The sequence below is a fragment of the Salminus brasiliensis genome, chromosome 21 (assembly GCF_030463535.1).
Source record: "Salminus brasiliensis chromosome 21, fSalBra1.hap2, whole genome shotgun sequence".
NCBI classification, from domain to species: domain Eukaryota; kingdom Metazoa; phylum Chordata; class Actinopteri; order Characiformes; family Bryconidae; genus Salminus; species Salminus brasiliensis.
In genome coordinates this window covers 22,321,981-22,334,999 of record NC_132898.1, presented here as the reverse complement: position 1 = coordinate 22,334,999, position 13,019 = coordinate 22,321,981, and the positions used below count along the sequence as shown (strand labels likewise).

At 41.5% G+C, this 13,019-nt stretch overlaps 2 protein-coding genes across 3 annotated transcripts; both read right to left on the bottom strand.

The window, feature by feature from the left end:
* Positions 1–362: 362 nt before the first annotated feature.
* Positions 363–3,502, bottom strand: LOC140542692 (transmembrane protein 263). The gene is made up of 3 exons (XM_072665546.1): positions 3,360–3,502; positions 2,739–2,820; positions 363–1,898 (listed from the first exon to the last, which is right to left on the bottom strand). Exons 1-3 carry the CDS (start codon positions 3,366–3,368, stop codon positions 1,615–1,617), a joined length of 375 nt encoding a protein of 124 aa, XP_072521647.1. The 5' UTR covers positions 3,369–3,502; the 3' UTR covers positions 363–1,614.
* Positions 3,503–4,888: 1,386 nt separating this feature from the next.
* cry4 (cryptochrome circadian regulator 4) lies at positions 4,889–11,014 on the bottom strand. Of its 2 annotated transcripts, none has more exons than XM_072665544.1 (11): positions 10,914–11,014; positions 9,092–9,562; positions 8,755–8,871; positions 8,307–8,466; positions 8,058–8,195; positions 7,796–7,966; positions 7,478–7,618; positions 7,028–7,179; positions 6,660–6,757; positions 6,343–6,453; positions 4,889–5,838 (listed from the first exon to the last, which is right to left on the bottom strand). In XM_072665544.1, exons 2-11 carry the CDS (start codon positions 9,502–9,504, stop codon positions 5,702–5,704), a joined length of 1,638 nt encoding a protein of 545 aa, XP_072521645.1. In that variant the 5' UTR covers positions 9,505–9,562; positions 10,914–11,014; the 3' UTR covers positions 4,889–5,701. The 2 variants fall into 2 exon arrangements, with proteins under 2 accessions (XP_072521645.1, XP_072521644.1); XM_072665543.1 differs by having other exon boundaries at positions 9,092–9,513.
* Between the last annotated feature and the right edge of the window lie 2,005 nt (positions 11,015–13,019).

Genomic DNA, 13,019 nt, shown 5'->3' with positions numbered 1-13,019 from the left:
AGATGCAAATACTTTTGGGATTTTAGTCAATAATTATTCATTCTAATAATATTCAATGAATTACAGTCCAAATAAAAGTAATACGTTTATGTAGACATTTAAGTAAATAAATAATCACCCTGTGGTGTTCCAACATTGAGTACACACCCCCTCCAGGTGCAGCAGTGTGTTCAGTGAGATAAATAGGTTACAGTAATTAAAACAATCTAAACAGAATCACCATAATGTGGTATTTTACATTGCACTTAACTGTTTTCAGGATTCACAACCATAACACATCTCACAGTATTCACTTTTCACATGTGTAACGATTTAAGAGTCTAGTGTGTTAAAATAATATAACTGTTCACGGTAAAACAGTAAAAGTTCTATATGGCTTTATTTCAGTCTGGAATGTACAGCACAATTTTTCCAGCAACATCCCAGCAAAGACAAACACCCTCACACACACACACACACACACACACACACATACATATTGTGGCAAACCTGGCACTTTGCATTGTACTGCAGAAATTACATAAAACATAACCACAAACAAAAGTAACTAAAAAGCTAAAGAAACAGGAATGGATTTGGGACGACTCAACAAACAGACCTCTTATAAAATAAATATTTCAATAAATGTTTTTTATTGTAAAAACTAATTTGGATTTAAGAACCAACCTTGAGTCAACATGTCCCAATAATTAGTGTAATAACTAATGTAAAATCAAGTGTGTTTATGAAATGTATCCATAATATTCGCTGTCATCTTTCATCGTCATTTTTGTGTTTGACACAAATTTCAAACACACATAAAAAAACACACTCAAAAAATATAAACACTGAAAAATAAAACACTAAAACAACAATAACTGTGGAAACAAAGCAGAAACAGAAAGCGGAAGAAATAACCAGATTTAGGAACCACTCTGAAAAATTCAGAGATCGTCACTGTTGACTTTCAGTGATTTTTAAAGTTGTCTGTGATGCATTTTATACTTTCAGAAACTCAAAACAGCAACAAAACATCAACAAAATGCTGCTAACAATGAACACAAGTGAATAGTTGCTAATTAGTATCAGCATTATGCTAAAACATTGTCCAAACTGGGGACAAACAGCTTCTGTTCACAGTTAGCTACATTAGCATGTTTGGTGAACCTGTTCCTTTCCAAAACCCATCTTAACACCCAGCACCTCAACATCTCAGCTAACTGCGACTGCCAGCACTCCATTCTTTGTTAGCAAAATCAACATGTTTGGTCAAGGTATTCTTTTCAGTATGATTGTCCTAACACCGCTAGCATCTCAGCGAACTGCTAGCTACTATGAATTCATTTTTTCGACAACATTAGCATGCTTGGACAACTTGTTCCTTTGACTGTACTGGAACTTTTCGGACTGATTGTCTTAACACCGTTAGCATCTCAGCTAGCTCAGCACCAGATTACACTCACAAAATGTAACAAACAACAAACATATCTTCAAGACGAAAATAAAAAAGGAAGGAAAAATAAATGTTATTTTGGCCCCGACTGAAGAAAAATAATGCAAGAAAATGATTGTGGTGCTACGGCTCAGGGGCGCACTGTCCTTTTGTCTTCCTCCTCCTCAACCTCCTCATCCTCCTCACTCCGCTTTATCCTTCCTCTTTCCTGTAACTTTGCCGGCCACAGTTGAGCCTACAGAGGCCACGCCCCCCGCCACAGCTGAGACTCCGCCCTTCACCAGGCCTACGCCTACTGAGGGCGCCGAGGTCACGGCAGATTTGGTGATTTCCAGGCTTTTCCCACCTAGCCAGGCCACGCCCCCAACTGTTGCTCCAACGACACCCTTGGTGGCACTGTAAAGTCCGCCGGTGACCCTCCAAAGGACCCCAGGGGCCGGACCTTCCTTACCGTCCTTACACTCATCTACAACATAAGCACAGCTCAAGTCATTTTAGAGCATTTACATTGGTAAAATGTAAAGAACAACATTCACATTATGTCAAAAAAATTAAAACAAACAGTTACGGTGAATGGAACTAGACGTCTGAACCTCTGAAAGCTCCCTCACAGAAATGTATTACACCAAATGGTTATAAATATACTGCCTGATGCCTGAGACAAAGTCCTGGGTTTGAGGTTTGGGAAAATGTGGGGTCTAGAACATGCTTTTAAAATCACATATCATTAAAATGGTGGAGGAATACATGCATCGTCTATCATCAACATTCCATAAAAACCTCATAAGACACGTGTAGGTTCACTGGTGGGACTGGTTAGTAAATAAAATCGCTATGTCTGTGTTCTCGTCATGGCAACTGACATCTGGTTCCTTTCACCATCACTGAAAAGAAATCAGAGTCTGTAGGTTTCTCTACAATGAAGCGTAATTTCACTCTGAACCCGACTCTGATTTCTCCTCAAACGCTGAGTAATGCAGAGAATTTAGAAAATCAGGATAAGTTCCCCTTTAACAGACTTATTTTTATTGGTGAACAACTGTGTTATAAAAATACTTCATCTGTTGCATCATAGCACACTTGTACCAACCAAAGATGAAAACACACCATCCCCCAGCTCACACACGCTCTCTCTCACACACACACACACACATACACACACACACACATACACACACTGCTCCCAAGACACACTCCGCAATGTCTCCTGCATATTGCTACCTCCAGTGTGTTAGGAGGCCACAAACGGGTTATTTATACACGCAGCAGAGGCTGCGGGGGTTGGTGTGTGTGTGTGTGTGTGTACCTGTGGTGTGTTCAGTCCCAGTCTGAACCACCTCTCTCTCCAGCCCTGCTCCGGCCCCGCTCTGCACCTCACAGTGAACGTTCTAGAAAAGAGCAAAAAACACCAACAGATTCAACACATGCTTTTACACACACACACACACACACACACACACACACACACTTCTCCAACTACACTGACTCACACACTACTATTGCATAACTTAATAACTCTAAAATGTGATTAGGAATCCTATTAGTGTCAATACTGTAAACATTTACAAACAACATTTTAAAGTGAGTCCATTAATATTCACTATCATAACTGAGTTAATGTCTTTAATATGTTTGACATAAAAGAAAAAAAAAATTATATAAATATATTTATTTATAAATATGGATATACATATGTATGGATATACTACAGTAACCTTTACACCAGCTTTACAGTAATATCTGTAATAAAGTTAGTGAAGCAGCAGTTTTAGTCACATGCAGCTCATATATTATTTTAGAAACTCAGCTTTGGAAGACTGCACACACACACACACACACACACACACACACACACACATTTTTTTTCTCTCGTGCAAACATGAGAATAACAACTTTCTCTCTCACTCACACACACACGTCCTCTTACCTTCACCATGTTTTTTGCTGTATTCTCTGTTCTGCACAATTTCACTGCAGCATCTCTACACACACACTCACACACACACTCCTCTCTTTAACTAACTTTCCTCTCTCTCTCTCTCTCTCTCTCTCTCTCTGTGCCGACGTGGCGCTGCCGCTACTCTTCGCTCGTCGGGTTGCCAGATTGGCTGTATTTAGTCGAAATCCCCGTGTTTAAACGATCCTCTACGCTTTTGGCCGCCAGAGGGAGCCTCTGACTCTCTGCGGGTTTGCATGGTTGTCGTGTTATTCTACCTAGATCTGCTCCACCAACAATTCAGCTAACACCAACAGTACAATACCATGGTACAACACATCATACAGCACAACACACTGTACATGGTTAACAACAACGTATGTTGGTTGGACGTATGTTAAAAAAAATAAAAAAAATAAAATTAAATTAAAAATACTAATTTTACTAGAGGTGATTATTAAGGTTATGTTTCATGATTCAATATTAATATTAACACATTGTGGTAATAAATCAGTCTTCTTTTTTATATAATAAAATAAAGCATGCTGTGGGGTATTTCCGAAGAAACTGGCAACCCAGCACGGATCTTGCGTCATCGCTGTTCCGCGTGGATCTCCAGCGTGGACAAACACATGCGGAGGAATAACAGCCCGGATTCACTCACGAGCAGCTTTGACTCTTAATCAATAACTCAGTATTAATCAGTGATGACAAAATAAAAGTCTTTTTAGTTGAGTGACACCAATCAACCAACCAGCTCCACACAATTCTGGGCTTCTAAAGCAGCTTACAGTGTACATACACATATAACATTATCATTATTATTATTATTAATAATAATATAAATAATATTAATAATGACAATACTAATAGTGCATAGGTTAACTCTGTTTCACCCATCTAAGCTCATCATTCCACAGTGTTCTTGTTTACTTGTCTCAGGTGTGTGTGGAACTGGTATGTGGGGGGTCTCTAAGGAGCTGGGTAAAGGTGTGGGGGATGACAGGAGCAGCAGAGCACCAGGAGCGTTGACTACAAGCTTCTAGAAGGTCCTAAGGAGTTCATTACTAAGATATAGCATAAAATGACATCTATTATGTTTATGCAGCATTTCATGTGACCCTGCCTGGTAAAGGACTCAAGCCTTGCTTGTTCAAAGTGTCTGATACAGGTGTTCTCACACAGCTGTATAATCTTCTGGCCGAGAGTGGCTAAGAGGAGTATATAGGCTTGTGGTCCATGGGGATCTTTGGAGTGATGGACCATTCAATACATTTGGAATTGGATGTTACAGAACTGATCATCCAGCACCACCTGACCTGACTCTTACTCTCGGGGCTGTATGCAGTCCTCTTCACTGCAATGTTCCATCATCTAGAGTAAAGCCTTTCTAGAAGACTAGAGGCTGTTACTGCAGTAAGGGGGAGGGGGGTCTATACAGTTCTGTAATGAATGTAAACACAGGACCAGTACAGCAGTCAGGAGCTGGGGGATCAGAACACACAGAACACACATGAAGATCTCACCTGGTTTATTTGGTATTTTGCATAAAACTAAAAACATAAATATAAGACCTGAATAAAAGGAAGCATTTCCCAAACATGTCGCTGTCACACAACAAATTGTATCTCCAAAAAAGCTACTTTACAGGAACAAGAACAAATCTTCTGTATGTTCAATGGAAATTAATGTAAACAAATTTCATTCCAGGGCATTTTGTAGCATTTCTATTGGTCGGTTCATCATGAAAATCTAATACAGTATAACGAACAACTCCCACACAATTCACATTGTGGCAAGAAGTGGAAAACTACAAAAATGGAGATACAAGGTTTTGTGTGACAGCAATGATTTATTACTGCTACTGATGAAGAGCAAACTGAGGAAGCACACAAAGAAATGGAAGACTCCTCTGTTTCAGTATTAGTCTAAAAGCACCCTCGTCCACATGGCCTGACTGTCTTCCCTCGGGGCAGTGGGGAACCTGTTCAGTTACCCCATTAACCGGAGTGAAGGTGGTTATCTGAGCCCTCGGAAGAGATGAGGGTTCGAGTGAACATAAGTGTCGAGTTCAGCAGCAGGTCAAACGCACATAAGGGTAAACGTATGCATGTTGTATGCAAATAACATGTAAATAAAGGTCCAGTGGGTGGTGCTTATTTCTGCACAGCTGAAGATGTCTCATATATCACACTCGTTCCAGACCTTTAAACTGCACTCGTTTATACGCAACTTCGTAGATTCACAGGAAATGCCTCTTTCCCCTAATGTGCATGCAGGTCTATTAAACTGGTCTCGGGTCAGTACCGGACCTGCAATGTTCTGGGTCAATGTCACACAGCCTGTCCTGTAATCTCCGGCAGGCATGGGCATCTCAGACTAAAGCGTTTAGAGGCGGAACGCTGGTCCCCATCACAGTCCACCGCCAGGTCCCGCTTCACACAGACATCCACCGGCTCCTCCACCACATCTGAGGGAATGCAAACACACACACACACACACACACAGGGTTTATTAAAGCAATAGTTTAGTGCAAACTTAGTTTAACCTCAGAACTGCTGTCAATCAGCCCAGACATATATAGTGCTTCCTCAGTTGTAGCACTAAGAGGCTAATGTTGCTAACATGTAATAGAAGCTTATATCCTACCAATTAGCACACAAGCTACAAGGCTAATGTACCTAACAAGTAATGAAAGCTTATACCCAATCAATTAGCACTGAGCTATGGTGCTAATGTAGATATCAAGTAATGGAAGCTTAATTACAACCAATTAACACTGGACCTACGAGGCTAATGTATGTAACAAGTAAAGGAAGCTTATACCCCACCAATTAGCACTGGAGCTAACTGCATGTCATTTTTATTTCCTATATTCCAGTGTCCAGGAGGGGGAATGGGGGCAGGGGGAATGTGATGTGTCAATAAAGTATCATTTTAATGCTAATTAAGAGAGGAACAGTGAGTATCTGACCTCGTGTGAGTTTAGCAGTGTTCTCCTGGCAGCTGCGCACTTCCTTCATCAGAGCCAGGTTTCTCTCACTGACCTCTGCATGGCGGACCATCGGCAACGGATAGTCCTTACCTACACTCATGCATGCACACACACACACACACACACACACACACACACACACACACACAGAGTTAGAGCTGTTGGTTTGCCTTACTCGCCTGTAATCTAGGTGCTGATACTAAGGTCCCACAGCTGGTTTCAGCACTGAAGTTAACATTGTGGTACCTGTCATATCACAACATGAGTGTATGTGTGTGTGTGTGTGAGTTGTATACCAATAATGCAACCGGCCTGCAGCTGCACTTCCTCTGGAGCCGTCCACGGCTCATAGATATACTTGGAAGGGAAATTCTTCAACATAGGCAGGTACTTTCTGCAGAGAAATGCGCGCACACACACACACACACACCCCAATAAATGACATAACTCACACATACCTGTGTTATCACTGTACAATGTAACAGCCAAATTCGAAATAATTTTAGCAATGCTCATTAGCCACTTTATCAGAAACACCTCTAACACAGGATCACTACAGGGCCAGCACTGTACAGATATTATTGGGGTGGGGACAGCAGTTAAACTCAGCACAGCATTGACACTGGCAGGGTAGTGGCATGGTTTTTAGTGTGTGTATGTGTACCGTATGTAGTGTCCCTCTGGGTCAGTGCGGCGGCCAAAGCGAACTGGACAGAATATTCGGTTGTACTGGTGAAAAAAGGCACTAGCAGAGAGCCACATCCAGTTTCCTGCGTTTACACTGTAATCAGCATCCAAAAGGTACTCCTCAAACACCTGTTAAAAACACACACACACACACACACACACACACACATTTATATAGTTTGCTTACACTACATGTACAAATGTTTTTGGACACCCCTTCTGATGATTGCATTCAGCTATCTTACTTTGCACCTATTGCTGACACAGACGTGCAAATGCACATGCACAGCTTGTCTAATCCCTGTGATGAAGTATTGCCAATACACTAGGGCTCTCTTGAGCAGATAAACACACCAGATATCAGGTGTGGTTTACAGGGTTATAAAGTCTCATAGGTCATAAGAATGTTCTAGACTCGCTTTCTGACCTTCATTCCTTCCTCCCAGCTGATCCACAGGTCTCCACGGGTGAGGAAGCAGGCCACAGCGTGTCGGGACAGGTGGTGGATCCAGCCCTCCTGTCTCAGCTGGGTCATGATGGCATCAATCCAGGGGAACCCTGTCTGTGCCTAAAGAAACCCCAAAACATCAACACAGCTCATTTACATAATTAGTGTTAAAGGTACAGTACAGTGGTTCCAAAGCATCAGACAGACTCACCGTCTGACACTGATTAATTAATTACAGTATTCTTACATTATTATTAACAGTGTTATTAAGCTGTAATTTGATGATGGGTCACTCACTGTCCTCCACTTCAGCAGGGCCTCCTGATCGTCGTACCAGCGGATCTGTAAACAGATCGGATTTCCCTCCATGTGGGTGAAGTTGGGTGTGGCCGAAGCTGCGGTGTAGAAAAACTCTCTCCAAAGCACCTGACCCTGCAGTGCCACAGGTGGCAGGGAGTGGTTCTTCGCCTGTGAACATACACATTTGCAAGTATGCACCTAGAAACTATTATTATAACTAGTATTATATTTGTGTGAGCGTGTGTGTGTGTGTGTTTACCTGCGCATACACTCCGCCCAGTGTGTGGTAGAACGTGCGAACGGAAAGGCAGCCAAGGCTGAGGTATGGACTGAGCCCTGTGGTGTTCGGCCACAGAGAGTTTGGAACTGTCTGGGGCTTAGAGTTCACAACCCAGCCCTGCAGAATACACACATCCAACACACACATCAGGGGAAATTATTTTTTTCCCTCCATATGCACATGAAAAAAAACAACAACAAAAAAAAACACCCACTCAGAACGCATTACCTGGCTTTCCAAGTGTTTGTTCAGCCTCTGCAGAGCAGGTGTTTCTCCTCCAGGCCACAGAACCTCCTCCTGAGACTCATCTGGACCCTCCAACCCCATCTCACACAGAGAAGGCACATCATACTGCTCACAATCAACTTCCTCTGGGGTATAACATCGCCTACACACACACACACACACTGTTTATTAACTTTTAAATTTAAGTTTCTCTTACTTCAGCTAACACACACCAGTGCTGCCTAGCACTGCCCGCGCTGAGTGATAGGAGGGTTATGCGCATAAGCACATCAGCTTATGTATGGCTGTGGCATCACTGGGATTCCAACGCTTAGACAGCTGCTCCACTCAAGAGCCTCAGTAGGAGATGTTTAATTAAAAACTTTTACTCATCTGCAGCTAAATTGAGCAATAACAGACAGACAGACTCAAAGACCTGAGGGGCTCTTACTGAAAGTCCTCTGCGGTGATGTCTCTGACTGGTTTCTCTGGGTCTCCGATGACTGAGACAACTCGCAAAAACGTTTTATAGGTCAAAGGAGCTTCTCCACCGTTAGCCTCTATAATCCTGCAGAAACACACACATACACACACACACATACACACATACGCTGGTTTGCTTCTTTGCATTCACACTGATTTTAGGACATACAGTATATTTAGCAACAACTGTGATAATCATCACCCTTTCTGGACATCACCAACACATGCAGTTTGAACAGGGATGCACAAACTTTTGCACACATAATAACACAGCTTTAAACATCGGCCATGCCTACAGTGCTCACCTTCTGACGTCATACAGTGTGTGCGAGATGCGGGTGTACACACTCAGCCCCAGCTCCTCAGCCATCTCTGTGAGCTCCCGCTGCAGGGCCACGTAACGGGGCTCTGTCTCCATGTCCAAACTGATCTGAGTGATCCCCCAGCGGGCCACCACCTCACCCAGGACGGCCCTGTGAGACCCCCGCAACACAAACAAGCGCGATCCCACTGCACTGAGTCGAGCGTGCAGGTCCTGCAGGCTCTGCAGGAGGAAACGCCACCGCAGGACCCCCACCCGCATCGCCGCCTCCTCGAAAGCCTGGTCCAGCACATACACCGGGTACACCACGGCTGACGACTCCAGCGCCGCCAGCAGTGTGGGGTTGTCGTGGAGACGAAGACCCTTCCGGAACAGGTGGAGCGTCCGGTGCGGCATAGTGCCGGCCTGCTCGCAGATAAACAAACAAATCAACAAACAAGCTGCTTTTCAGAACCTGTAAGAGACAAAACAACATTAGCAAGACTTGTCACCAATAACATTTACCCAGTTTCCTCCCTTTCACTCTAAATGTACCATGTTTGGTGCTCCTGTAGTTTTACACTCGCCCATTGCTCCTTTTTGCATAATTAAACAGTTAAGATGCAAACAAAGTCACCAAGTCGCTCAGGGAGGGTTTGGTGTGAAATGCTCCCTTCTAAAGAAACGAACCCAGTCAGAACTGTTCACAGTGATGGTGAACGGAACCAGACGTCTGAACCCCTAAAAGCTGTCTCACAGAAAGTTATTACACTAAATGGTTATGAATACATAATGATGCCTGAAACACAGTTTTACCAGAGTTTTAAGGAGTCTGGGTCTAGAACATGTTCTTGAAATCACATATTAATAAAACAGTGGAGGAATACATGCAGTGCACTGTGCATAATAAAACACCCCCCCCCCCCCCCAACACTCCATATAAAAGTCAGATGATGTGCAGGTTCCCTGGTGGGATTGGACAGTAAATAAAATGGCTATACTTATGTTGTAGACATGACGGATTTCATTCACCACCACAGTAAAGAAATCTGCAAGTTTCTCTATAATGAAGCACAAGGTCACACCAAATTCCACTCTGAATGTGTTAATCTGTTAAAGTTATGCATAAAACTCTGAATAGTGGGTAAAGTTCCCCTATTAGTAAAACTACAGGGTGAGGATACATTACAGTCAACACAAACTACAAACTAGTAAGAGCCCTGAGTGGAAAATGACTCGGCAGTTCTGAGAAGATTACTCATCTAGAGAAGGACTGAAAAGTCAATCTACCAAACATCAGTACAACATGTGCGCATGAACACAGTTTGAATACACATATACCATATCGCTTTACTGACCTGTGCATTTCTACATTTGCGATTATACACGGATATATAATGGTAATAAACACACGTGCACGCGCATAACTATAAAGTACGTTTTATTAAAACAGCAAAAACAAAAGGTCCTGCCCGAGTCACGTTGCAATCGCGGCACCGCCCCTTTCCTCTTCTCTGATTGGACGTCGCGCTGCTGCATTGGAAGCCAATTGGACAGCAGGCGTGTCAATCACTCGCAAAGCCGGCTACGTTCACGGAAAACAAACAAAAACACGCTGATTTTAAACTATAAAATATTAAAACATAACCATGAACTAGCCTTTCTATCATATATACAATCGACGCCGTTTAGCTTAAACTTAAGCGTGTGACTAAAAGTCCCACCAACAATACAGACGAACCAAGGAGACCCGCTGAGCAGAGGTAAACAAAAACAAATAAACACACAGATAAACATACAGGTGAGTTCGCAGAGATTGGGTTTACCTGTGGAGTCTCACGCAAGAGGCACCGGAGCAAAACTGCAGCTTCCAAAAAAAGGAGCTAACCGCGGCTCACGAGACCTCAGATGTGGGTCAAACACAGGAGGCGGCGAAATGTGGGTCAAATCGCGCGCCTTGCGGTCAAACGTCTTCACTGCCCAATATTAAATACCAGTGCACCACACTGAGCACTAGTCCTCTAATCGGGGGCATTAGGAGGAAGTGTGCCCCCTTTTGCTGCCATAACTGCCTGTACTCTTCTGGAAAGACTGAGTTGACTCTTTGGAAGGCCTGTCCGAATACATTTGGACACTAAGTGTTTATACAACGCATTCAGTGGGTTGAGGTAGAGTAGATTGTGTCTTCTTGTGCTTTCCAATTCAGTTGTACTACACTTCTATATCACAAACACGCTGTAAAATGCAATATATGTGTTTGGTACATATCATTAAAGGTCCCATATATGCTTTTGTCATTAGAGAGTGTGATGCAAAATCAAATTACATAACTTTTATTCTCATATCACATTTACAGGTGAGTGAAAAACGTAGGTGCATAGTCCCCCGCAGTAGTAATACACATTTACACAATAACATACAGAATATCCAATGAAAATTAGTATAAAATAGTATACATTTAAATAGTCTATGTAAACAGACTACATAATTAATAATAACAGTAATTAAAACTCAATTAGACATTTTTCTGCTTATTTTTCCCACAGTATACTTATGTTTGTTTGACCTGTGTGACTTTTTATACGTTATTAACTTTATGTTCTTAACTTTGAATGGAAGTTCATGTAAAAAAAAATAGTATAGTATATTCCAAGTATATTCCCTATTAGTCTATTCATCCAGAATTATTTACATGATGAATGAATGATGAAGAAAACTAAAAAACGGACAAAAGAAACGTTTTCATTGGATAGGATCAATATAAACATCAACTTGCACTATACATACACTATTACGGTGATCCCAAATCACAAGCTGTTATTATATAGCTTTTATAAAACACACTAATAACTTTCACAATACTTCAGCCCATTTATGTTCACCACACTGCACAAAATCCTTTTTTTATTTTATTGTAATTCTATGTTATGATTTCACAAAAACAGCATATTTTCATATATCGTCTTAGTCATTGTATTTGAACATGATTTTGAACATATTTAAACTTTTTCCAACATTATTGTTTTGGCAGTCACATCGTTTATTTATTAAAATATGTTTAAAGCATATTCCAACCGGAAAAGCTTGGACTTAAGGGCACTTATGCGAATAAGTCAGGCCAGGCCAGGCCTCAGCATATGAGCAGCTGGTCACGTTTCTGGATGGACTCCTAATCCGTCTTTGCAACCGGTTAACAGGACAGGAGAACAAGAGTACACACTAAAAAACACCTGTAGCTCCTGTACAATCACTTTACTGTGCACTTTGATGCTCTCATGTGATGTGCGATGTGTGTTAGCAGATAAATAGCATGTCTCTTCACTGTAGCTCACTTATCTGTTCTATTTTCTAGATCCTAAGACACAAAACTCTGCTTTAGTACTGCATAAACATTACCTTACATTACACACCCCTCCTCCACATTTTAACACATGAACACTTGTAACCTGCCACGGTTTTATTTGTAAAATTATTATTGTAAAAATATGATTAGTGCTGTCACCCTGTTTTTTTTTATTTTTTTTTACTTTTATTATGAAAAACACACCACCAGCAGATGGCGCCGTTGTATAGCGACTGTCACAGAATTCTTCAAACGTAGATGATGGTAATTATTAAAGTCAAATATTTAATTTAATAATTACCATCATCTACGTTTGAAGAATTCTGTACATTATACATGATTATTGTTCATCTGAACACGTTTAGAAAATTCTTTACATCAGACTGAAGTACTAATTTCAATATATTTAAATACATAATAAATAATAACACATTACATATGAAAATATGTAAAGTCATCCACATCTTTTTCTTTTTAAGCTATTTGTCTGCTGATTTTCTCACAATATACTTATCACTAAATCAGTATCTTTAATAGCAAGAAACTGACCTGTGGCATGTGTATGCATTTCCCCCTCCAACAAACAAAC

Coding starts and splice junctions, on each gene's coding strand:
- LOC140542692 (XM_072665546.1), bottom strand. Junction 1,899..2,738: donor TGGGACTGAACACACCACAG/GTACACACACAC, acceptor CTTATGTTGTAG/ATGAGTGTAAGGACGGTAAG.
- cry4 (XM_072665544.1), bottom strand. CDS start 9,504: ATGCCGCACCGGACGCTCCACCTGTTCCGGAAGGGTCTTCGTCTCCAC. Junction 8,872..9,091: donor ACACTGTATGACGTCAGAAG/GTGAGCACTGTA, acceptor GTGTTTCTGCAG/GATTATAGAGGCTAACGGTG. Junction 6,454..6,659: donor GCAGGCCGGTTGCATTATTG/GTATACAACTCA, acceptor GCATGAGTGTAG/GTAAGGACTATCCGTTGCCG.